The sequence below is a fragment of the Sceloporus occidentalis genome, unplaced genomic scaffold, assembly GCF_023333645.1.
Source record: "Sceloporus occidentalis isolate IW3139 unplaced genomic scaffold, rSceOcc1.0.p SCAF_7, whole genome shotgun sequence".
NCBI classification, from domain to species: Eukaryota; Metazoa; Chordata; class Lepidosauria; order Squamata; family Phrynosomatidae; genus Sceloporus; species Sceloporus occidentalis.
In genome coordinates, this window is record NW_028316987.1 from 78,047,680 (window position 1) to 78,074,947 (window position 27,268).

The 27,268-nt window shown below is 41.7% G+C and overlaps 1 protein-coding gene across 7 annotated transcripts in view; it reads left to right on the forward strand.

Annotated features, from left to right (window-relative positions):
• LOC149310003 (junctional cadherin 5-associated protein-like) overlaps window positions 1-27,268 on the forward strand; it is an 85,018-nt gene that overhangs the window by 42,775 nt on the left and 14,975 nt on the right. For 3 of the 7 annotated variants that reach the window (XM_089533448.1, XM_089533450.1, XM_089533447.1), the window contains one exon: window positions 24,108-24,455. In XM_089533448.1, the coding sequence (XP_089389574.1) occupies window positions 24,157-24,455 (299 nt within the window). In that variant the 5' untranslated portion in view covers window positions 24,108-24,156. Of the gene's footprint in view, window positions 1-3,671; window positions 3,693-3,733; window positions 3,800-5,509; window positions 5,594-21,101; window positions 21,285-24,107; window positions 24,456-27,268 lie in introns of those variants that run through there. The other 4 variants (XM_089533453.1, XM_089533449.1, XM_089533446.1 and 1 more) reach the window with 4 other exon arrangements.

The window sequence follows — 27,268 nt, forward strand, 5'->3', positions numbered from 1 at the left end:
GCAAGCCTGAGTCAAGCTTGATCCCTTTTGCTGGGATTGAACTTGCAACCTTATGGTTTGTGAGTGAGTGGCTGCAGTACAGGCATTTTACCACTGTGCCACCAGTGCTCTTCTGACTTTCTTATGGGAGCACACACTTGGATAATGGTTAGCCAACATATACCAAGTACTGCTGTGTGTATGTGCTTCATTTCTTCTAGGATTTCTAGCTTCCCTGAGTCATGTGTTAGCACAGAGATTGGGAATCTTTGGCAATCCAGATATTTTGACCTACAGCTCTCATCCACTACCCAGCGTGACCAATGTTAAAGCATTACAAGAACTGTAGCCCAGAACCCACCTAGAATGCCAAAGAATTGCCACACCCATTTTAGTATATGCATCAATACTGAAATGGTTTAATCTATTACTAGTGCAAAATATGCAATATTATATGAACCGGATAAGAAGGAACAAAAACTAGATGTAAAAGCACTGGACATAATAGTGCAAATCATTAATGAATGGATTTATAAAGTTCACCTTCCTGCTGAAAAGCAACCAGGGTGATATACAAATAAAAATAGAATATAATGGTTATATCATAAAATGATAAAAGCAAGAATTCTGTGAGGGTTTTCATCTGTCCTTCAGCTGCTAGCATCATTTCTGATGTTAGTTATGGCTAATGGGAAATGCAGACCAGCAACATCTGGAGAACCACATGGTTGCCACCCCTGTTACAGATGGTGAGTCAAAAGTAATGTCATAACCTTCTGAGCTTGCCTTACAGCGATAGCAGCTTTTGAGTCAGCTGGAAGTAGGCTGAGATAGGAATTGAGAGAGATTTCATTTCTTCAATAATTATTGTATCTGCCTCTTCTACAAGTTTGAAGTCAGTTGTGATAATTCCTTTGACAGGGCAGGAAAGAGGCATCTTTCAGAGTAGTTTTATTTTCCTTACATTTGCTATCTGAAGCACAGGTGGACCTGTCTCTCCGCTTCATTTACTGTAAATTGGAGATACACTTTACTTATATGCTCAAAAATATTATATTTTGTTGATTGGTTGCCAGAGCTATGGTCAGGCATCATCTTTTCAATATAGGGATAGCCCACTTTGGATTGTTTTTTTGCCATTCTGCTGTACATAGGACGAACAGGACAAACTGGGCAGTCTCTATGTAAAAGAATAATAAATGGACACAAATATGGCATCACAATATACATTTTTAAAAGAGTGGGGCAGGGGAACATGTCATTTTCCAAGGACTCTCTGTCATGTTTGAACAAAAATATTCAAAGACAGATGCCAATAGAAAACAGCTGAACAAGACTTCAGTAAGAGGTTCAGGTCTATTTCCTGTAGCTTGACTAAGATGATGTTGTTGCTGTTGCTGTTGCTGTTATGTACTGTCCAGTTGTTTCTGACTCTATGGCGAGCCTACTTGTGCCTTGACTGTTTTTGTTGTTGTTGTGTCCCTTTCAGTCATTTCTGCCTTATGGTGATCATAACCATAGGGGTTTTCCAGAGCTGAGATTATGTGACTCACCCAAGGTCACCCAGTGCTTTTGCATGGCCAAGCAGGTCTTTGAATTCTGGTTGCCAGAGTGGTAGTCCAATGCTCACACTACTGCACCATGCTGGCTTTTGGCATGGCTATAAATAAAGTTTTTCTCTGTCACTACATCTGTTAGTCAACTAAGCTATGCTGGGAAGTTATGTCATTGCTACCCAAAGTGGTGATCCATGGACCAGTGCCAGTCCATGGGCTGTTGGTTGCCAGTCCATGATAAGTTTCCAGGAATAGTTAAGCATATTGCAATACCCCCCACACTAGAATTCATCTAGAGGTCAAACTCTCTCTTTTGCATTCTGGATAGGACAAAACCTTTTTATCAACTTGGGTGCTTTTGGCCTGAATCTTATTTGTTAAACCTGATTTGAATAGACCCATTAAATTAACTGTTGGATGGTGAATCAACATGCATGTAAAGCTGGCCAATTCATTTGATTTATTCTATACCCTAAAGGCACCAGATCCTGTCTGATCTTGGAAGCAAAGCAAGGTCAGCCCTGGTCAGTACTTGAATGAGAGAGCACCAATGAATACAAGGTGTTACAGGCTATATTTCAGAGGAAGTAGCTGGCAAAACCACCTTTCAGTGTTCCTTGCCAAAGAAAACCTTACAAAATTCAAGGGGTCATTATAAGCCAGCAACTGCAGGTGAACACACACACACACACACACACACACACACTTAGAGATGGAATTTAGGCCACACTATATTGACATGTTGCTACCCAAAGGTTTCCCACCGCCTGCCCGGATAGAAAGAGCTGTTTGACAGTAGAACAAACTGCTTCAGTGATGGGCTATATGATCATCAACTTCCCTTCCAACTTTAAAATTCCAAGATTCAGTGTTGTGTGGAAAACTCACAACTTGAAAAAGTTACTTTCTTAGACTATAACTTCCCAAATACCCCTGCTAGTATTATATTCTAGGATATATGAGGCAAAACGTAACATCTGAAGCACTGGTATAATGGGTGATTATTCCAAGCAGTTATGAGAATCATCAATGGTACACTACCAACACCTCTTTTCTGTATACAGTTTGAGCATGTCTCTTCCAAAAATCAGCAAGAATCTCATGGGAATCCCATCCCCCCAAATCTCATCAAAATTCTTTTACAGCACAATCTGATGCAATTCCACTCTGTTCAATGTGTCTTATTATTCCTTATAAGTGGGGTGATATCCTTAACATCCATGACATTTCAGCGGTTGTTCCTTCTTGACAGAATTTTCCAAATTTGTTATGAACTTTGTTTCACATGCCCTATGGTTGGTGGCTAAGTTTTAATGCACAGAAAGTCTCCAGCATTTGGTATCAGATGAGAGGCAGAAAAGCAACAAGCAAGTCTGTATAGATGCAATGATGAGAGAAGCTGCCCACACCCATGCAGTTCTTAAAGTCAAAGATCTAGAGGTGGCTCACCTGAGAAATTTCTCTATTTTTTTTAAATATCAAAATTCATAGAGATGTTGCTTTCTGCATCTCTCTCAAAATATGAAATTTGGTGTTAAAATCCATATTCACCACAGGCTAGCAAAAGACAATACAACAGGCCCTCCACATTTTGGGGTTAAGGGTGCAGGATCCCCACGAAAGTGGAAAAACCACTTTTTTTATCTGAGAGAACACCTCTCTAGGAATCTCTAGGTCCTTTAGCGCAACTCTGTAGTCAGCATTCACCAGAAGCTGACCATAGAATCATGCTGGAGGACCTAGAAATGCCTAGAGAAGTGTTTTCTCTAGGAATCTCTAGGTTCTCTAGCACAACTGTATGGCCATCCTCTGGTAGAGTTTCACTGAAGGAGCTAGAGACTTCTAGAGAACATATTCATCAAAGCTGCAAAAGTAAAAGCTGCAAATGTATTTATATATTTCATTTGTATTTTGCCTTTCTCCCAGAAGGGAGTGAAGGTGGCAAATGTGGAGGACTGACTGTGGTTTAAGTGCCTAGAGCATATACAGTATACATAATACCATCCTCCAGTGAAGAATGCTGAAAAAAGGGTGTTCTAAACTGCCGCCTTGGATGAAGCTTAGTTTTATCTTTGGCAACAGAAGAAAGCAGAAACTGAAGCATTTGGCTTATTTTATACTGTCAAGTTCTGCTTGGTAATCACCCCAACAAATATGGTATTTATTTTTAATGATTAACTTCATCCTTCTGGGATACTGAACAAACGTGAGAGAAGTGCTGTTTCGTTTTGGTTTCTAAATCACACACTTGTTCACATAGACAGGTATATATGTATATTTTTCTTTCCCCCCATCATTGTTTCTGGCCCGATTAGAGTCCCCAATTGGATGAGTAGGGTTGCCATGTAGTATCTGTAACTATGCCTTTAACAGAATCTTGGTTTATGGCGATTACAGATGAATAGTGCTTTAGCATCACCAACCTGGGAAAAACTTCCTCTGCTGATTTTTTCAAAAACCACGCTATCAAACTCTGTTGTATCATGTATTCCTGTATGTATGGGTACATCCAGCCCACTGCTGTATTGTAGCAATTAGATGTTCTGTGCAGGTTTTTAAAAATGCCTTTTCCCTCCTCCCCTAACGGTTTAAGCGTTGGACTACAACTCTGGAGTCCAGGGTTCGATTCCCAGTTTGGCCACGAAACCCACTGGGTGACATTGAGCGAGTTGCACTCTCTCAGCCTCAGAACAAAGCAAAGGCACAATTCCCTCTGAATAAATCTTGCCAAGAAATCCCCATCATTGGTTTGCCTTAGAGTTCCCCTAAATTGGAAGTGACATGAAAGCACAAAACAGTGACACTGAATTATCAATTAAACATTATTTTAATAAAAAGGAAAGGAAACCATGCTGTTGCTGTGAAGACACATAAGCAGAAAGTGTTTTAAAGAACGGCCTGGGGGTGTTGTGTGGTTTTAAAGTGTTTTAAATACTTTTCTCTTATTTAAACTGTATTTTATTCTTTGAAAATGCAATCTGTTGTAATATTGTAATTCTCTTTGAATGGATCACTTTTCTAAGTTTTTAAATTGCACTGTTATTTTTTTTAAATTGCAAGCCGCTCTGAGTCCCAGTTTTGGGGAAAGGATGGGATATTAGTTATTATTATTATTATTATTATTACTATTATTGTTGTGGGTTTTTCAGGCTATGTAGCTATGTTCTAGAAGAGTTTGTTTCTGATGTTTTGGCAGCATCTGTGGCTGGCACTTTCAGAGAAAAACCCACAAAAGACTATGGAAGCCAGCCATGAAAGCCTTTGACTTCATAATAATAATAATAATAATCATCTTCATCACACATGAATTTTTTAAAAAATTAGTCAGCTGGCTACACACAGGGAACTACAAAACCCATCTGAACGAACTATAACCATAACCCAAATTGTTGTTATCATCATTATATTTATATCCTGCCCTTCTCCCGAAGCTGGGACTCAGGGTGGCTTCCAACATTAAAAAATGTCATACAGTTAAAAAGACTCAGAAATAATATATTAAAATAGAATTCAATTACTACAATAATTAAAACAACTTCAATGCTAAAATCAAGTTTAAAAGGATTAAAATGCTTAAAAGGCATTAAAAGGTTTCTAAGATCTTGGTTGTGGCCTGCCTCTCTCTCTCTCTCTCTGTCTTTGCAATTGTGGATCAAGAAGGATGCTTTCAGAGGAGTTTTTGGTTCACTCTGGAAAAGGGCACCATGATGGCTGGGGAATTCTCCAGTAGAGTGAGCTGCAGCCTCCAGGGAGCTTTGGTTCCTCTTGAAAGGAGGCGGCGAAGGGAAGGCAAGGCAAGCTCCAAGGTGCTCCAGGAGGAGAAGGGAGGAAAAGAGGAGGAGGCTTTGGAAACTTTGCAAGAGGGAGCAAGCTGCCAGCTGCCTTGTTCCAAACCAATCGGTCGCGCTGGAGAGGCAAGGCAAGGCAAGGCAAGGCAAGGCAGGGGCGCAGCATCCTAGTCCTCGCCTCTTCCTCCTCCTTTCCCCCCAGGCATGCTCAGCAGAGAGGCTTCTTCTTGCCAGCCTGGTCCAGGGCAACCATGGGGTCCGATCCAGTGGGTAAGTGGGCCTCTCAGAGGGCAAGCCTCCCTTGGGGATGCTTTTGGTTTCCTTCCTCTGCAGATCAGGCAGCGAAGTGGTGTAGCATGTGGAGCCTGGGACTCTGGAGATCAGGGTTGGAATCCCTTGTCCTGGAATGGGAACCCACTGGGGGGTCTCACTCTCTCAGCCTCAGAGGGAGGCAAACGCCCCGACCCTCCTCTGAACAAATCTGGCCCAGAAAACCTTTTGTGAGAGGGCCGGGAATGCCTTCAAAGCCCCCAGCAAGAGGAGGCTCCCATCCTGGCGCCTCATTGGAGGGCAAGCATTGTGCCCAGAGTGCCCAGGCGTCCTCCTTTTCCAGGACACGTCCTGCATTTCAGCCTTGGGGTTTCCAACATGTCCTCCATTTTCAGCACAGGCTGAAACTGAAATTTGGATTTATGTTTATATTAATCTTCTAGCTTTTCTTTGGTAGTGTCCTACATTTTCCTGGGGTGTCCTACATTGCTCTATATTTCAACCTTGGGGTTTCAAAATGTCCTCCGTTTTCAGCACGGGCGAGAAGCGTGAATTGATGTTTATATTAACGTTCTAGCTTTCCTTTCGCAGTGTCCTACTTTTTATGGGATGTCCTACATTGCCCCACATTTCAACTTTGGGGTTTCAAAATATCCTCCATTTTCAGCATGGGCGAGAAGCATGTATTTACGTATATAGTAATGTTCTCGCTTGTCTTTGGCCATGCCCTACATTTTTTTCCTGGGATGTCCTACATTGTGCGGTGCCTTGTCCTCCTTTGCAGTGAGGACACCTGGCCACTCTGGTTGTGTGTCTTTTTCTTTTCTTTTGGGTTCTGGCACATGTTTGCTGCCAGGAAGGGATGTGTTCCTGTAGAATTGTGGTTTTGGATCCCTCTGGGCAATACCTCTATGGGGCCAACCAAAGTGTACAATATATACCGTATATACTTGACTGTAAATTGACCTCATGTAGAAGTTGAGGACATATTTTGGGGCCAAAATTATGACTTTTGATATGACCTGTGGATAAGTCTAGGGTAAACCTTAGGGACATGTAAAAAAAAAAGGATGTAAAGAATGAAGCAAAGGGAAATAATGCCAAACAACTTAGAAAATTCAAGCAGACATCACTGTTTGTGCTCACGCTAAAGGCTGGATGGATGAGAGAATAGAGGGGAATCAGTGCTTCCAAGACAGATTAAGCTCTTGCCTTTCATCAGAGGCTGGTTCCTTTTTTTGGTATAAGTTAGAGTATGGTGCTTTACACTCGTCCCTCCACATTCGCTGGGGTTAGGAGCACAGGACCCCCATGAATGTGGAAAAACCACAAATAACAAAAACACTATTACCCAAGAGAACACTTCTCTAGGAATCTCTAGGTCCTGCAGTGCAACTCTGTGGTCAACATATGGCAGACACTGACCACAGAAATTGCACTGGAGGAGCTACAAATGCCCAGTGAAGTGTTCTCTCTAGGAATCTCTTTGTCCTTCAGTGCAACATTTGGTTAAAGTTGACCATAGAGTTGTGCTGGAGGACCTAGATGGAGGATCTCTCTCCTAGAGAGAAGACATTAATAAAATCCGTGAATAATCAAATCCGCAAAAGTCAAAGCTGCAGATGTGGAGGGATGAGTGTACATTGACCAGTGGATAAGTCAACTAAGGTCAAGTTTTGACTAATATTTCTAGACTTATATATGAGTATATACAGTAGGTTGCAAACCTTTGAAGCTCCACTGGCTTCTTCAGCAGGCAAAGATGTTTAAAATCATACAGGAAAGGAAAAAAGGAGCATGAAGATGTTAGTCATAGGCCTGCGTTTTGTCCAGAAGTTGTGGTTGCTGTCCTGTTGCTCTGACTACTGGTTGACTGCCTGGAGTGGGGAAGGAGGGATGGAAAATGGGTCCCCCACAATTGTTGCCCAGGTTTGCCCTGAACACCTTTCTTTACAGGGGGATCAAACAGATAGCATTCTCCATGAGGAGTTCATAGAACTGGTTTTTTAAAAGCCATTATCCAGCAAAATAATACTGGACAGCATAGTTATTGATATCAACAAAGAGGATCCTCAAGCCAGACCACACACCAAAGCATCTATTTGGAGCATGTGCAGAGTGCCCTTCCTTCACACACCCATCCCAACATAGCAGCAGTTTCAGTGATTCCCAAACTTTGGTCCTCCAGGTGTTTTGGACTTCCAGTCCCAGAAGCCCCAGCTATCTTGGCCAACAGTCAGGAATTCTGGGAGCTGAAGTCCAAAACATCTGGAGGACCAATGTTTGGGAATGGTTGAGTTAGATGAAGGGAGGGCTGTCTTTGCAGATACTTTTGGATCTTTCTTGTTTTTTTAAAGAAGCATGCTTATCCTTTCATCCTCTTGAGTGCAAGAAGGCCTATGTGAGTATTTGGGAGAAGATGACATATTTTTGGATTTGAGAATAGAATTTTGGTTGATATATTTCTTCACCCTTTCTCTAAGGAGCTCGGGGGTACCTCCGTGACAGTCCCTCTTCTTCGCCCTGTGTTATCCTCAGTTACAACGACCCTGTGGGGAAGGATTACATAAAAGGTCATCCAGAGAGCTTTATGGAAGAGGAAGGCTGCATCTGCACTGCAGAGGTTATCCAGTTTGACACTAGACGTCTGGTGCCACAACACACTACAGTTCCCAGAATTCCATAGCAGTGAGTCATGGTAGTTAAGGGGTGTCAATCTGCTTTATTTCTGCAATTTGGCAGCAGCCCTAGACTGGGGTGGGCAGTTGTGGACTGTGGAGTGCATGCAACCCCCAAAGCCATTTTTGCAGCCCCACAGGTTTTCCTGGATTCCCTATTGCATCTTCCCATGGTTTTTTTTTGGAGGGGGGGGGTTTAAAACAAAATATCCCCAAAGGTCAGTCATTGCTCCTGGAAACCTCCAAAAATTCCAGATTTGCTTTAGTCCTCTTTCCTCCAAAATCTCAGAAATCACAACTTGCAAACATGATTTTCTGTCCACTTTGGGTGGCTGGCACCACACTCATTCTAATTTGAGACTCATCTATATCAACAACTGAGAAAAATAGTAGGAGCAGTTTTAAATTTGAGAGAGCCAGAGCGATGTAGTGGTTTGCATGCTGGACTATAATTCTGAAGATCTGGGTTTGCATCCCTGCTCAGCCATGGAAACTCACTGGGTGACCTGTCACATTTTCTCTACCTCAGATGAAAGCAAAGGCAAATCTCCTTTGGACAAATCTTGCCATGAAAACCCCACGATAGGTTTACCTCAGGGTCGTCATAAGTTGGAAATGACTTGAAGGCATACAGCAACAACAATTTTTAAATTTGGAAATCTGCAGATTTACAAATCCTGGCATGCAAATTTGTTGTGTGCCCTTGGGTCATTTTCCAATTATAGTTGCCCTAAGATGAACTCTTCATCTGGTTTTCTTGGCAAGATGTGTTCAGAGGGGGTTTGCCTTTGCCTTCCACTGAGACTGAGAAAGCGAGAATTTTGGTTACAGCCTCCCAAAGGATTTGCATCCCCAAATGGGGAATTAAATCCCAGTCTCCCAAAGTCCTAGTAGTCCAATGCTCAGATGTCTATGTTGTGCTGGTTCTCTTGGCTCTGGTATTTCTTCTTTATATACTAGCTTTTGGGGGCGTTTCCACTTGCGGTTTAAAACGATTTTAAATACAGCGATTTGTTTTAATACGACTCAAAATACAACGAGTGTTATCCCGCTTTTCAAATAGCTTTATTTGTATCGTTTCCATTTACGTAACATTTTATTTTGTTTTGCTGTAATTGACACAGTATCGTTCCCATTCATGGATGAATTGATGTATATTTAAACCGATTTTGTTACATTTTCGTTCACATTCACTTGTTTCGGCTGTGAATGTCATGTCAATCAAAGCGACGTCATCATGACGTCACAATACTTCGGAGTAGCTTGCATCAGTGTAGCCTGTACCTGCGTTCCCACTACGGGGACGTTTTTAATTCATATTAAATTTCGCGGTTTTTTTAAAAAAAGAGCCAATGAGGAGGCACTTAAGCTCTTCAGAGTTTAAGCGCCTAAGCTCTTAAGCGCCTAAGCTCTTAAGAGTCCTGTAATTTCCGGTCTCTCTTACTTTTGTTATTAGCGCTGATCGTATCTAAGTCGGCAAGGGAGGGAAAGATGGTGGCGGCGACAACAGATGGGGACAAAGAAAGGGTGACTCCCCCGAGCCAGCCCATCGCGCTCCGCTCCTCCCATCCTGTGGTACCCAAATCAGACGCCGAAACGTTCCCATTTAAATACAGTGATTCTTATATCGGTACAAGGGATAACCCGGGGTAAAACCTACTATTTTTTGCGCCGGTTTATAGGCTTCTGATCCAGTTTAAATGTTTGGATTCGAATCAAATTCGAATCACTGTGGGAACGATAGAGGGTAAATCTAGAACTGTTCTAGAGTTAATTCAGGATTGAGTGAGAACGTTACACCCTGGATTCGCTTTGTAAACCGGTGTATAAGCGAGCGGGAACGCCCCCTTCCACAGTGAGGTGATTGTTGTGTTTGTTTGTTCTTATTTGGTACAATCCCTGGAGAACTGATTCTGCTTTTTCTTGAATATCCCATGATGGGCTTACCCACAAGCCCGTGCAAAGTTCTCCAAGGGCCAAAGATTTGTCCCCCAAATGTGATCAATCAATTCAGACCATTTTTGAGCATAAGGGGAGGCTTCTGGTTTTGAAGAAAAGGAACTCTGCTTGCCCCCCTTCAAAATGGCCTGAATTTGGCAACTTGAGCCCAATAGAAAAATTACGGTACCCTTTTTTTTTTGCCACAAATATTTGTGGAGTGGAGCTGCAAAAACACCCTCAAGCAGCAGTTAGCTCACCCTTTATCTAAGTACATGTTTGGAGTACTCTTTAGCAAGGTAGTAACTTCTCAAGAATTAAGATTGATGGTCACACTTTGGTGATTGCATCATTGTGCGTAATTGTAGTTTCTTGTGGCACCAGAGTTCTTTGACAAAGAATATCTCACAAAACCACACATCCCAGAATTCTGTAGCATTGAGCCAGGGCAATTAAAGTGGTGTCAAGGGGCATTAATTTTACAGTGTAGATGCAATCATGGACATTTTCCATTATAAACAGCAGAATCAGGAGTAGGAAATAAGTGCTCTTTGCTCTTTGCATGGTCTGTGAGATACTCTGTGATAAATTGACTGAGAAATAGCTGGGAATGAGATCTTAACTCTTAAGGCCCTTTCACACTACACAATTATAGTGTTATGATTCCCTTTTATATGCCTTATGGAATCCTGGAATGTGCAGTTTAGGGAGCAGTACTTAAAATTCTCAGCCAGAGAGCTCTAGTGCCTCCCCAAACTACAATTCCTAGGATTCTTTAGGATGTTGCTATAGCAGTTATAGGGGAATCCTAGTGCTATAACTGTGTAGTGTGAAAGGGCCTTTAGATGTGCAAATTGTCTTTCTCTGACCTAATACTACTAAAAGTGTGCGAGGGAGGAAAAGGGAAGAGATAACTCTATAGTTCTGAAAGAACTATACAAGTTGTATCTGGATCTCTTTGACAACCTTCCTCTAACTTCCTAGTTCGGAATAGCTAATGGAGCTGAAGGGATTGGAGGATTGCCATCCTTATCTTAAGTTTGGAAAGATTACAGTGGTAAATTGTTTTACAGATACATAATTAGACCCTACTCTGATGATCTAAGAAACACAAGGGGGTGGAAACAAAGAACTTTTTGTTCTACAGAGGAGAAAGCAAGCAATCTTTTCCAGATTCTTCTTAGTTGTGGCAAGCTCGCTGTATTAATATTATTATATATATTTTTGGATTGCTGAAAACGACCACCTGCACAAATGCAAGCTTCCTTTTGGCCAAAGTATAAATATATTCAAGGTGATGATTACTAAAGTCATGTGGAGAATTGACCCACTCACTAGGAAATGTTGTTCACATCTCCTGTGTTAACAGATCTGGCTGGAGTCCACCCCAATTAATTAATGTTGAGCTGGTTGTGTGTGTGTTTGATGGGGGTGCTATGAGATGACCTGCAATAATTGTTGTGTTCTAACTTTTCTTTTCCTAACTGCACCTCCAAAATCCTTTGGGTGTCTTAAGCCAAGCCATGGGTTTGGATTTTAACAGATGTTGTTTTCCACCCCTTCAGTGGAAAAGGTTATCTTGCTTGCTATTGTGCATTGTTTCAAAGACTCACAGTTTAGTAGGATCCTGGGGGAAGTTAGTTTGCTTGCTTGTTCCAGCTACAAAGAAAAGGGTAAATCAGTCATCAGCAGCCTGGATGCAGTCTGTCATATCTAGCTAGAAGACTGTGTAGGCTGATGGGAATCTCAAAGGCCAGGAGTATGAAATGGAGCAAAGCAGTGATTGTAATCATATGCACAATAGTATGTATGTTGGTAACATAATTTAGAAAAACTATGCATGGGCAGCTGTGACACTCTAGATGATTTTGGCCTACAACTCCCAATTGTGAGGGATTAGATGAGTTGCATGGAGGTTTCTTGGCAAGTTTCTTTCGAGGAAGTTTGCCATTGCTATCCTCTGAGGCTGAGAAAGTGTGACTTGCCCAAGGTCACACACTGGGTTTACATGGCTGAGCTAGGATTCAAGACCAGGTTTTGAATCTCAATGTGACCTTGGGTAAGTCAAACTCTCTCGGCCTCAGAGGATAGCAGTGGAAAATTGGCACTGAAGAAAATCTAAAAATTCCCATGATAGTGTCGCCATAAGTCGGAAATGACATGAAGGCACACATCAACAGCAAGAGGTTCAAAATATCTAGAGATATTTCACAGCTTCATGTGCAATTTCCCAGTGTTTGCAGTCTTAATGACTAGGACTTGGTTCACAACTTGAAAAAGCTGGGGTTTTAAACTACTGTACAACTTCGAGAATCCCCAAAATACAGCATTTTGGATTTGTAAGCCAAAGTAACTTTTCAAAACTTGTAAAGTAAGTAAGCATCCAGATTAAGTACACTGGGAGTTTTCTACACATAAACTCTGATCCTCTGTGATACTGGGTTTGGATGTTTAGCAGACATATTCATGACAACAGCTTCATGGCAGCGATTCATTCAAGCTTGACAAAAACAACCTCCCTGTCATTTTGTTGTTGTATGTCTTCGCTGTTTCTGACTTATGGCAAACCTATCACAGTGGCGCATTACAGACGGCCCAGAAGGGGCCATCTCGCGCCGCCACCGGTTGCAGTGTCCGTGAACCGCAGCAGCCAAATGCCGTGGTTCCCGGACGCTGCCAAGAAGGAGCGCGAAAATCGCGCTCCTTCTTGCTCCCCGGAAGAGACTCCGCGAGGCGCTAGTCGTGCACTCGCGGCATGTGGAACGGCCGCTGCCATTTGTGACGGACTCAGTCCGTGCTAGGGTTAGGGGCGTCTGGAAGAGACGCCCCTTTCTAACCCTAGCACGGACTGAGTCCATCCTAGGGTGCCCGTTTATAATGGGTCAGTGTTTCCTGGGCCTGAGTATGTGATTTGCCTATGGCCACCCAGTAGGTTTCCATGACCAAGCAGGGAATCAAACTCTGATCTCCAGAGTCCTAGTCTTATGCTCAAACAACTACTGCATGCTGACTCTCCCCCATGCTACTACCTCACACAAAAAAGTGAGCCACCAACGTGGTTATTTGAATTAGCCAAGAGAACAGACCCGGCAAGGAAACAGACCACTTGGGTGGAGCATATATTCAGAATACTGTCTCAACTGTGTGTATAATTATCTGTATCTCTTAGCCCATTGGGTAATTGGTTTCAGCTCCGTCTGCATCCCAATCAACAAGTGCCTTTGAAAAACCCCAGGGATGTATTTGTTTAAAGCAGTACTACTCAAAGTGGTGGTCTGTGGATCAAAGCCAGTTTGTGAGCTGCTGATCTATGATGGATCTCTAGGAAACAATGAAATATTTGTAGCTAATGGGCACAAAAATAGTACCAGTCCTTGGCACATTAGAAACAAAAATTGCCAGCCCCCCCTCCCCCCATCAGATTGCCTTAGAAGCACTGATTTAGAACATCCAATCCCTGCCTTCTACTGTATATCCCAGCCTGAATGACTGACCCATCCTGCTGTGATTAGTAAAATGCTGAAGTGTGTGTTTCTTTTGATTAGGAAGCACAAATTCTATCACCTATGTGTTTATCAGACAAAGATCATGATAGATTTTTTATTAAAATGTTTCATTACAACTGTGGCCGAATTCAGATATGACTTTCACTTACAGGAACTGGAGAGAATGTTGTATTCTATTTAACACAGTTCATGGAAATGGTTAGTTAGGACTTATAACATGAGTACCTCTGTTAATTTTCATGGTTTTTCAAGGACTGAGAGTACTGAACACCATTTCAGATAAATGATGTGTCATATCAATAATGAATTTGGCATCAGCTTAAAGGTTTTATTTGGCACAAGCTTTGATGGACTATACATTGAGTGTTGCAGCAGTTGGCAAATACACACACACACACACACACACACACACGCTTGAGTGGGAGGGGGAAGTGAAAAGGAAAAGTTACAAACATTGATGATTATCTTTACAGTGTTCCATAACAAAAAGTTGGGAAGTAGTAAAGACATCCCGGCCTAAATACCCAAAGGCACCAGATCCTGTCTGATCTTGGAAGCTAAACATGGTTAACCCTGGTTAGTACTTGCATGGAAGATCACCAACAAATGCCATGTGCTGTAGGCAATATTTCAGATGAAGGAACTAACAAAACTACCTCTGAATCTTCCTTGCCCAAGAAAACCCTAAGAAATTCATGGGGTCACCATAAGGCTTGTGCACACACATAGAGACATCCTATGACAGATAAGGAGATGAATACATTTGTGATGAAAACTTTTCACCCAGTCCATGTTATAATAGAGAGATTTAAATGATTAGAACAGAGGTGAGAAGTACTGTACAGACTTTGAGGTGACAGAATCCTCACAATTGATTATGCAGACCAGAGCTGATGCTCATTGAAGTCTAGGAAGTTCTAAGACCCAATTGCTCTTCTTCTTTTTTATCTATCCATAATATTCTCAGCACTCCCCCTCACCACATCTGAAATGAATTGATTTTCTTTCTACCTGTTTTCTTTACTGTCCAGTTCTCACATCCATACATAGTGATGAGGAATACAATGGCTTGGGTGATCCTAATTTTAATATCCATTGCTATTGTTGTTGTGTGCTTTCAACTTGTTTTTGACTTATGGAAACCCTAAGGTGACCCTATCATGGGGTTTTCTTGGCAAGTTTCTTCAGAAGGGGCTTGTTATTGCCATCTCTGAGGCTAAGAGAGTGTGATGTGCCTAAGGTCACCCAGTGGGTTTATATGGCCGAGCCAGGATTCAAACCCTGGTTTCCAGAGTTGTAGCTCACACCACTATACCATGTTGGCTCCCAATGTCTTTGCACATTAGGATCTTTTCTAGTCCTTAAATAGCTGCCCTTCCCAATCCTAGTCTTCTTCTGATTTCTTAACTGCAATGTCCACTCTGACCAATGTTTGATCCAGGGTATTGGATTTCTTTGACTATTTCTATTTTGTCATTGTTTAGGATGTTATTTTTGTTTTCTTAGTATTCAGCATTAAACCTACCTTACAACCCTTTTTCTTTGACTTTCTTTAGTAATTGTTCCAGGTCTTTGTTGTTTTCTGCAGGTAGTATGGTGTCATCTGCATGAATACTGCTTAGAAATGCCCGTCTCCTTGCAAGAGGAAGTTGGACCTGTTTTTTTTAGTTGGAACATACCTCTTTGTCATCTTCTCCTGCTGTCAGTGCCTTTAAAAATGAGTGGAATTGATTTTGATGGTGATGTTCTACTTTCAGAACTAGCAAAAGTGGATCAGAAGTAGTTAAAAGATTTTCTCCTGAATTTCTTTCTTTAAACAGACCTTTTAACAGAGGGAGAAAAGGATACCCGCCCTGAGCTTTGAAAGCTGTTTTTTGTGGAATGATAATTGATGGGATGAGGAGAGAAGAAGGTGGCTAAAATATAAGTCTGGTGGCTACTAGGGCCCTTATAAGGAAGGATAAGATAAAATATTTGTGTGTGTGGTGATGGTGGTGGTGGTGGGGGGAATTCCCTAGGTGCTGGGGACATCCATCTTGTTCTTTGATTTGAGTTGGCCCTGGTGAAAAGGACGAAAATAATTGGTTAGAGCAGGCTTCCCCAACTTGTAGATATGATATTGCTATAATTCAGCACCACCCATTTAAGGTAGCAATCATTTAATTACAAATGAGACAAGCATTTGAGACGCTGAAAGTTTCTTGATTACAATTCCTATCAGCCCTGTCAGCCCTAGTTATCACCAATGCAGTGATGTGAAGTGAAAAGTGTAAGAAAATCTTTTCAGTGCTATATTTTTTCATGCAATTTTTTCATACTATAAGAGTACAGTTTACATTTGAGATGTGTTCCCATTTACTTTTTATTACAAGCACATAAACACACATCCATTGTAATCTGGCATCTTTTTTACTGCAGTCAAGCATAGCTTCTAGTCATTCTTCTGAAGAGGCAAGCATTGACAAATTCTAGTACAGTAAGCTCCCCACATTTGTGGTTTTGACTTGTGCAGATTTCATTATTCACAGATTTGATCAAAATGTTATCTCTAGGAATCTCTACATCCTCCAGTGTGATTCTGTGCTCAACATCTGCCAGAGGTTTCACAAGAGGACAGAGCAACACTTCTCTAGGCATCTGTAAGTCCTCTAGCGCAATTCACTGGTCAGTTTCCAGCAGATGTTGACCACAGAAATGTTCAGGAGGACCTAGAGATTCCTAGAGAGATATTTTCTCAAGTAAAAAAACAGATAGCGTTTTTTAAATTTGCAGTTTTTCCATGTAACTAAGAACACAGTGGGCCTGCCACATTTGCTGGGATCAACAGTGCAGGACCCCAGTGAAAGTGGGGGGGGGGGGGGGGGAGCAAATAAAAAAAATGGTATTTTTTTAACCTGAGAGAACACCTCTCTAGGAATCTCTAGGTCTTCCTATGCAAGTCTGTGGTCAGCATCTGCCAGATGTTGACCATACAATTGCACTGGAGACCTACAGATGCCTAGAGAAGAATTCTCTTTAGGAATTTCTAAGTCCTCCAGTGTGACTTCTGGAGGACACTGTCCAGTAGGACCTAGAGATTTTTTTTTAGAGAAAACATATTTCAAATCTGCAAAAGTCAAAGCCACAAGTGTGGATGACTGACTATATTAGATTTATAACTCTTTCCATATCTGTGTATGTACTGTTATAAGCATGCACAGAACAATACATTTCCCTCTGGTGGTGCTGTCCCTCCACCTCTTCCAGCAGGTGGCATTAACAACAGTATCCTCCCATGCTCTTGTATCTGAAGTCACTTTACATGCAGTGCAGCATGTGGTTGGATGGAAGAATAAGCCACAACCTACTGTTAACATGTAGGCTCAGAGCCCAAGCAAGTCATGCTAAAGTCACATTGAAATGAATGGGGGATAAATTAGTCACAACTGACTTGTCCTATCAATATCAATAGCATCGTAAGACACTTTCTGGAGTTGGGCCATAAAACTAAACTTCTTGGAATGCTGAATTATATAAAGACACTACTCCTCATCACCAGCATTAGGAGCAGCACCACTGCAGCGCTGGTAATTTTTGACAGGGAGAGAAAGAGCACCAAGATTGAATCTTATCCTCTGTTCTAGCCCATTTAACAACATATTGATAGCTCCTGCTTTGGCTGGAGTTTGTTGTATCTTGTTGTGTGCCTTCAGGTCATTTCCGACTTTTGGCGATCCTAAGGTGAAACTATCATGGGGTTCTCTTGGCAAGATTTTTTTTCAACAGGGGTTTGCCATTGCCATCCACTGAGACTGAGAGAGAGTGACTTGCCCAAGGTTACCCAGTGTATTTCATGGCCAAGCAGGGAATTGAACCCTGGTCTCCAGAGTCATAATCCATTGCTCAAACCTCTAGGGCTACCTGTGACCAAAGAGATGCCCAAGTGACTTGCATTTCAGCATCTTTTATTGTGGGGAAAAGAGACATCCAAGCAGTTCTTCCTCAAGCTGTCCCTTTCCTGGTGTACCACATTGCACCTTCCATCATCTACTTAATGATAATCTAATCACAACTAACCATCTAGTTAGCATGGTTGTGCTGGCTAGGGATGATGGAGTTTGTAGTCTGGGCTTCAGCATAGCCCTTCCTTTGTCTGGCACTCTCTCAGTGTTCTGCACTACAGCTTCAATCATCCAGCTACCATGTCTGTGGCTGAGGATGATGGAGTCTGTAGTCCAGTCTATCTGGGCTGCATTTGTAGAACACCAAGTGCTTTGACCTGAATGGGCATAGGAAGAAAATCCAGGCTTTTTGAGAACAATGTGCATTTTGTTTGCGCTTCTTTTTCCATCTTCTCTTCTATTTGTTCATGTATTAGATAGTATAATCGGTTAGGAGGGATGCCTTGTCTCAAGCACTCTTCCCTCAAGTGGCCTCCTTGCCTGCGAGGGCTCTTTTCTGCACAAGTGCCAAAGAGGCTGGGTGGGAATGTGTGCCTGTGTTGCTCCAGCAGGCTTGTTCCACTTTCAGACCAGTCCTCTTACATGCATGTCTTTCTCTTTCACAGAAAGCGGGGTGGGAAGATCAGTAGGGAAAGGGTGATCTCACTGCTTCCTCTCTTTCTCTGCGAGGACGGTATGTAAGCAAGTCTTTTAAACCAAAGCATATCCAGTGGAGCTTAGAGACAGCCAAAGAGGGCCTGGCTCAGTTTTCCACAGAACTGGTCTGGCTAAACCTTAACAAGTCGGAAACTCTGGGGAGATAGCAAGCATCCTGAGGAAGTGAAATCTCTCTGAAATCTGTGATGTCATTGGCAAACGAAACAAAGGAGCTCCAGGAAGGCACACGGTTTTTCCATCCTCTAAAAAATAATAATAATAATTGCATTGGATTAGGAAACCTCTGTATTGATTCTTGGGCATATCTGTATGGGAAGAGAATTTGTGAGAAAGAGGCTGCCCTCACTTGGGGTTTTGGTTTGTCTCTTTTTTTTTATCCTGTCAGGGGGCATACTCCATTGCTTGCTTGAGTCATTGTTTGCTTGAACCATGTAAAGGTGACAAACAAGATCGCCCGTGCGTGTGTGTGTGTGTGGTGTGTGTGTGAGAGAGAGAGAGAAAGAGAGAGAGAGAGAGGTGTTGTGGTTTGATCATTGGACTATAACTCTGGAGATTAGAGTTTGATTCTCCACTCAACCATTGAAAGCCAGGGGGTGCTCCTGAATGAGTCACACATTGTCAGCCTTAGGGTTGCTGTATGTCAGAAACTACTTGAAGGCACACAACATCATACACATACAAACACACACACACACACAGTTCCACATACTCCTAAGGATGAGAGAAGAATTTCATTCAGACCACATTTTGAGGCCAACTGACCTAATTGTCAATTCCTGGTGCAGTGTGCAAGTTGGAACAATAGTTATTCTTTGGGGTACAAAGTTCTTTGAATTTTCAGTACAATGTTTGACCTGAAAATATATACAAAATACACAATTAGGGGAAGCAGCACACAAAACATATATTTTATATAGTACTGGACAAACTTGCATGTTGCAGGATAAATACACCTAAAAGAGAGAGATGGTGAAAGTATGTCCCTTCAGATGTTCTTCAGCTGCATCTTTCATCATCCCTCATCAACAGAAGCAATAGTGAGGAATGCTGGGCACTGCATCCCCTAGGGGATGGTATGTTTCCTATTCCCAATCTTTCCTTTCCTTTCTGAAGTTCACATACTGATGTAGAAATGGGCCAGAATGGGTTCATCACTAAATGTGTGCAAAATTGGTATGAATCAGAAACAGACTGATTATTCAATTCATTATTCCCCTGGATATCCCAGAGACATGCCCAGAGGAATAAAATGCTCTATGATTTACTTCTGTAGAAACTGTAGTCAAGAAATCAGAAGACTGGGATTGGGGAGGGCAGCTATGTAAGAATTAGACAAGACCCTAAAGAATAAAGATATACAGCTGAGCACCAAAGTTAAAATTGTCCAAGCCACTGTATTCCCCATCACCATGTACGGATGCAAGAGCTGAACAGTGAAGAAAGCAGACAGTTCCTTTGAGATGTAGTGCTGGAGAAGAGTGCCAAGGATAACATGGACTGCCAAAAAGACAAACAAATGGGTTCTTGAACAGAGCAAGTCTGAAATATCCCTGGAGGCCAAGATGCTCAAACTGAGGCTGTCATACTTTGGCTACATCATGAGAAGGCACGGTTCATCAGAAAAGACAATGATGCTAGGAAATATGATGGGAAGTAGAGAGGAAGACTGAATGCTAGATGATTGGACTTAGAGAAGAAACGGCTATGTATTTGCAAGACAATATAGGACACTGGATGTTGGAGATGTCTCATCCAGAGGGTCATCATGAGTCAGGGTTGGTTCAAAGGCAGTTAACAACAAACAACAACAAATGAGGAAACTGGACACCTGATGCATTTTGTGATAGCTGTTTAATTCCAGATATACAGGTTGAACAGCAGCCATAGTCTTGAAAGCAGGATCAGCTCCCCGGAATCAAAGGACCTTTGCATTTACAGCCATCCAAGCCTCCTTCCAGCTAGTTCATGAGAACTCCTTAAGACTTCTCTGTGTTTTGTTGGCCACTTTCAAACTCTGTCTAGTCCCTTTACTTATGTAGGTGCAGTGTGTAACAAAAGTAGCCTTTCACTGTGTTTTCTAGCCATCAGAAGCTGTTGAACAGATATCTGCAGCAAACTCTAGAAGCATCATAGAATCATAGAGTTGGAAGAGACCGCACGGGCCATCCAGTCCAACCCCTGCCATGCAGGAAATCCAAATCAAAGCATCCCCGACAGATGGCCATCTAGCCTCTGCTTAAAGACCTCCACGGAAGGAGACTCCACTACACTCCGAGGGAGTGTGTTCCACTGTCGAACAGCCCTTACTGTCAGGAAGTTCTTCCTAATGTTGAGGTGGAATCCCTTTTACTGTAGCTTGCATCCATTGTTCTGGGTCCTGTTCTCTGGAGCAGCAGAAAACAAGCTTGCTCCCTCCTCAATATGGCATCCTTTCAAATATTTAAATAGGGCTATCATATCACATCTTAACCTTCTCTTCTCCAGGCTAAACATCCCCAGCTCCCTGAGTCGTTCCTCATAGGGCATGGTTTCCAGACCTTTCACCATTTTAGTTGCCCTCCTTTGGACACTCTCCAGTTTCTCCACATCCTTTTTAAATCATCTCATTATAAGTCATGCCCCGAAACCTGCTACCCACTCAGATATGCTAGACAAGACCCATCAGGCCAAATGTATGCTTTGAGATCTGATTCCAGTATATGAATAGACTTAAATTAACCTTAATATTTATTTTATTTTATTTCTACCCTACATTGTAGCCAAAAGGGCTCCCAGAGTGGCTTGTAAACCATTTATTCCTTGCCCTCAGGCTTCAAATCTAAATCACTAAGGAGAAGGGAATGTATGTGGGAGAGGGGATTAAGTTCAGCAGATTCTGGCTGCTCTTCTTCTCCATCAAAGGCCAGAGAAATGGCAGTTGGAACATAGAGGGACATGGAGGGAGGGCCTCTCACCAGCCACTGGATCCAAGGTGAGATGGAGCTGTGCCTGGCTGCTCTTTTCTGTCTCTCAGAGGCCGGAGCTATGGCAGTTGGAATATGGAGGGAGATCTCTCACCATTTGCTGAGACTAAAGAATGATGGAGCTGTGCTTGGCTGCTATTCTCTCACCCAGAAGTCAGGGCAGTTAGCAGTTGGGATCTGGAGGGAAGGACTCTTACTTTTGAAGCATCCAGTGTTGGCACAAGAATTTTGTCCAGTACAAATCAACTGAATCCTTTGTGTTAACAAAAATAATATGCAAAGGAGATTTTGGTATGTAAAATAATGTGATAACAAAAGTATCATTTGGATTATGTTGAGTAACGAGAAGTGAAGATTGTGCTAATGGTAGCCTTCTCCAACGTGGCGATGTCCAGATATGCTGCACTACAGTTCCCAATATTTCTAGCCATTATGGCCGTTGGCTGCCTCCTCCTTTGTTTCCTATTCTTGTTGTGTGTACCATCTTATTTTAAGCTTCTGTTTCACAGTTGGTGTTCCTGTATGTGTATAAATTTTGAAAGGTGTCTCTCTGAATCTGGTAACGTTCCAAATCCAAGGAGAAAAAGTATCTGCAAGTACTGATTGTGCTGCCATCCTTCTTTTGATTTTGGCTGTTTTAGCATTTAGAATGAGATATTCCAGATATTAGCACTAGTCATGCTTCCTATGCAGTTGGGTTTGTAGGTGCTTTCTTATGTATTAGCAATGCCAGAGGAATATGTTCTCATCTGAGCCTAATACAATTTGACCCAACCCACCTCTCCTGGATTAACATGCAGATCAGAACATGGGTATCCTTTGAATTTCACACTTCTCTGGGTACCATTTCCAACTCTGGGCATCAATTCCAACTTCAGAAAGATGAATCTTTCCTCCCTTACATCCATGAAGAGAATGCCTTTCAAAAAGTATATTTTAAATCCCTTTCACAGCTAGAAAACTAGCTAACCAGGTATCCGGAGGGACATAAAGAAAGTTTCCATCATTGTCTGGGACCCATTTCCCTCACTCTGCAGTTTTGTCTTAGGCTATTTACTTCCTTGGCTTGTCCACTTATTACAGGAACTGTCATAAGGTTCTTCTGTACTATTTTTGCCCAGACAGCATTGTGTCAATGGCCGGAAAATGGACACTGCTTAGAAAGCCATAATTGAGTTTTATAAACAGCCAGGAAAAGCACATTTCTTCCTTGCACCTGTGACCTGCCAAAAGCTATTCCATTGTTTACGGTAGTCACAGTGGATCTTCTTTTTTGAGGATGAATTGTTCTAGCAGCCAGCTGTTCCACGTTCTGTGCTTACTGTTCCTCACATAGTCCCAGGTGTTCACACTTGAAAAACAATTAGGGATGGAAAAATAATTTAAGTTGTCCTGAACCTGCTCCATCCTCTGTAGGATCATGGCTTCAGATATGCCAAGTTTTAATTCTTTCTACCACAGTCTTTAAAAAAAGGTGTGTGTGTGGGGGGGGGGGGCTCATTTCTTCCTACATGTTGCATTTCAGCGTACAGTAGTTCTCTATAATTACAGATGCCCCTTCTTTGGGACTATTTGGACTTGTAAGTGATAATGAGCTTTCTGAAAGCTAGGATTATCAGACCAGTAAACCACAGCACTAAGGATAGATTTAGCCAGAAAACCAAATTGAAAGGCCCATCCATTTTATATGATGCCAGACTCATTTGCTTGCTCAGACATTAGAGACATATTTACATATTATGACATTTCTTCCCTGTTTCTTAGATATATGGTGAGATCAAAGCTTTGACTTTGGACTACAACTCCCAGAATCCCCCAGCTAGCATGGCCACTGATCATGCTTTCTGGAGGAGACTGGGCATTCTCCAAAAGAAATATTGGAGAGCCTACTTGAGCCATCTTTGGAGGATGGCCTTTTCTACCATCACAGGGACAGAGGACTCAGGAGAGAGCTTTCTCAGTGGTTAGTCCGAAGCTATGGAACTTTCTTCCAAGAGAGTCTCAGATGGCCCCCTTTGCAATCTTTTCATTGGCAGACAAAGTCCTTCTTTAAAAAAAAAATAGGCCTTCTGCTTTTAACCAGTTGGGGTAGTGCAACAGCCATGCTGGATTTAATATTTAATAGACATTAATAGGGTTTGATGTGTTTTTAACTGTTCTAAATTAATGTTTTAAAATAAATTGCTGTTTAATGCTTTTTAAATTTTAGTATTTTAGGTTGTTTTAGCTATTTTGTTTTAACATAGAGTTTATGTAAGCCACTTTGAATCCCATAAGGGAGAAAAGCAGGATATAAAATACATACATACATACATACATACATACATACAATTTCCATGTTCTGGGTAAAATTAGACATTGAAAATTACACTCATTGGACAAATTATTATCTGGCATCTGGCATTGCCTCAGATATAACATACATGCGACACAGATGATTTATGCATTCAGCAAGGAAGGGAGAGGAAAAGCAAAAGTAGCTGCTCTTGGTCAGCTTTGCAAGGGACTCAGCACCTGGGAGTGCTTTGCTCCATCTTGCCTTTCTCAACATGAGGAAGGAGGAGGAGGAGCAGAGCTGGGTTCCCAGTCCAAGTGTGGATGGAAAAGCTCTACTCATCTTGATGCTTCAACGTGGTGGTGTTAGGGAGCATAGGTAGAGCATCTAATGTAATCCAGCCTGTGGAAGGCTCCATGATAGAGAATCTGTCATTCATTGATTTTAATAAATGACTGTTGAAGAAGATCCCTAATAGTACTGGATTGGTCTCCTCCTTTAGAGTTGATGAAATAGCTCTTTCTTTATTCACAAACTCTTTTGTCTTTTCTTTCAGTATTCGTGAGAACTACAAGGGGTACCAAGGTAAATGAAGCCAGCACAATATGTTCAGTGTAGAGGACCTCCTGATTTCTCATGGATACAAATTGTCTAAAAATCCCACCAACTTGTATGAGAACAGAAGTGATGGATTCCAGCATGAAGTCACAGATAGGCGGATTAGTCATGGACCACTTAATGGGTTTTCAACCAACTCTGTAGCCTTTGCAAACAGCAAGAAGACAGGAACCAAAAGTACCTTGAATGACAATCAAAGCAGTTATGGCATCAGAGGGAGGCAGCCGGTCTCCGTTTACCATAAAGACTTCCCAGCTTCGGACAATATGCATACTTCAGAGGCAGGGTGAGTATCCCTCTCTCCCAAGTTTCACTAGATATTTTAAAAACAAAACCTAAATTCAGCTCCATACAACTTTACCTTTACTGGGAGCATTATAGGTTGGCATGCCCCTGTCTGCTAAAAGGAAGAATCACATCAGCCAAAAAGAGAAGCCAAGAAGACATTGAACCCTATTTAGGCATTATTTATTGTAAATGTGTGGAAGCAGTGCTTATTATAAGCATTTAGAAAGATAATGTGGATAGGAGGGAAATCAACTATTTGAGATGTGGTATTGGAGAAGAGTGCTGAGGATACGGTGGACAGCCAAACAAACAAGCAAACAAATGAGTCCTTGAAGAGATCAAGCCTGAGCTCTCTCTGGAGACCAAGGCCCGTTCCGCATGGGCCTAAAGTATGTCCCCAGGACGTACTAGGGTTAGGAAAGGGTGTGCTTTACACACGCCCCTAATCCTAGTACGTCCTGGGGACGTAAAAAATGGCGGTGCCCGTTCTACACGGGCGCCGCCATCTTGACATCACGGACGCATAGCATCCGCACATCCTGTGATGGAAGTAATGTCGTGAGTGCACCATTGGCCACTTGCGGCGCCACTTCCGGAAACTTTTTGCGGCTTCTTTTTGGTGCGTCCGGGAACCGCGCAGTTTGACCGCTGTGGTTCCTGATGCAGCAACCGGCAGCGGCACCAGACCGTCATTTTCAGGCGGTCTGTAACACGCCCAAGATGATTAAATTGAAGCTGTCGTACTTTGGCTGCATTATGAGAAGGTATGACTCACTAAAAAAGACAATAATGCTGGGAATGGTAGATGGTAGTAGAAAGAAAGGAAGATCACATGCCAGATGGATAGAGTCCATCAGGGAGGCCATAGACCTGAATCTACAGGACCTAAGCAAAGCAGTGGAGGATAGGGAGGCTTAGCAATATCTCATCCACAGGGTTGCCATGAATTGGGGTTGACTTGCAGTTAACAACAAAAACAAACAGCTCTGCTCCCTCCCTTCCCATGTTGCTGGGGATGGTCTCAAAAGGAGCCATAACCATGTTTGGTTCAATGTGATTACAAAGCTTGACATGTCACCAAACTGCTCTGTCAGGGTTAGCCTGGAACTCAAATCACATCCAACAGTTACAGCTTCTTTTCAGACCTTCCTTGGCCACATAAGGAGGGAGGGACAGGGCAGGACTGGAGCACAAGCCCTTTGTCTCTACACTTAGAATAAATAGCATCTGAATAGAGTTAGAGATGCATAGAATGTGAAATGTGCTGTTTTGTAGACATAAAAACATATCTAGAAATAATTATTATCATTTAAATACAAATGTTATATGTTTGATGACATTTTATAGTATTTTTAGCTAGTTGAAATGTACATTGTTTTTACATATTATTGTAACATTTTTGAAATTATTTTATATGTGAGCTGCCTTGGGTCCCTTTCTGGGAGAAAGGCAGCATAGAAATAAAATAAATAAATAATAAATAAATAAATAAATAAATAAATAAATAAATAAATAAAAAGACATCACACCTTAGTGGGGAAGATCAGTCTGCCTTCCAGATGCCAAATATTGATGGGCAACTTCTAGTCTCCAGCTGCTTCCTCTTCTGATGTCCATATAAAAGTGTACGTGGGCTAGACATTCCTCCAAATGTAGGATTGCCTTCTGTAAAATAGGATACATGGCCACCATAACTTTATATTATTTTGTTTTGCTTGTGACAGTCAGTACAAGCTAAATGTGATGATTTCATTCCTTACAAACAATAAAGGTTTGCTAGTAATACTAATAAGCTTTGTGTATCAAGATATGAAGGAGAAAGAAAGACTTCAGAAGCATCCAGAGTGGCTCTAAATCATTGGGTCAAATGTTCAGAGTGTGGAAAACTTACCTTTTTTTGACAACAGCTCTCAAAATCCTTGTCAGCTGGAAGAATCGGGGGGTTATAGTAACTTTGTCAAATTCTGCAAATTATAATATCTTCGTAAAAAGATAATGCTGAGCATATACAGTTAAAATTAACTTTTCCTATGATGGCTTGTCAAAACTTGTCATGTGGGTGGGCAATGTAGAGAAAGGAATGAATTGTGAATGAGGTGGCGGGGCTGGAGGAAGACAAATCTACCAAGCCTATAATGACAGGTGAGCAATTTTCCTCCTCCTTAAGATTTAGGTTTCTAGATTATTCATTTATTTATGTATTTATTCATTTAACTGACACCCCACTTTTCTCCAAGATGACATGCAATACAATTAAATGCATAATACAATTAAAAAAACCTCTTTAATACAAAAGTTAAAGCACAATTAAACAAAATTTCTATTAAAAAAACCAAGCTAAAGGAGCATTAAAAACAAGTTAGCATAGTATTAAAAGATGCTTAATAATGTAAAAACACCTTCCCCCCCATTAAAAGCATGGTCTGCTACAACACATGAAAAATGATGATCTTCTTTAAATAAAATAAAAAGGCCTTTATCTGCTGATTAAAACTATAAAATTAGAAATGCTCAGGTGACACATATTGAAGCAGAAAAAGACATTTGCATTATTTTTCTGATAACATATACAGTGGGCCCATGACTCCTCATGGATAACAAATCTGTAGATGCTCAAGTCTGATTAAATACAGTGGCACAGTAAAATGGTGTCTCTTATATAAATTGGCAAAATTAAGGTTTGCATTGTGGAACTGATATTTTTTTTTTGAATGCTTTCAAACCATGGATGGTTGAATTGGTGGATAAAGAATCCATGGATATGGAGGGATGACTTTAGTTGCAATTTCAACTCAGCCTTTCATTATAAAT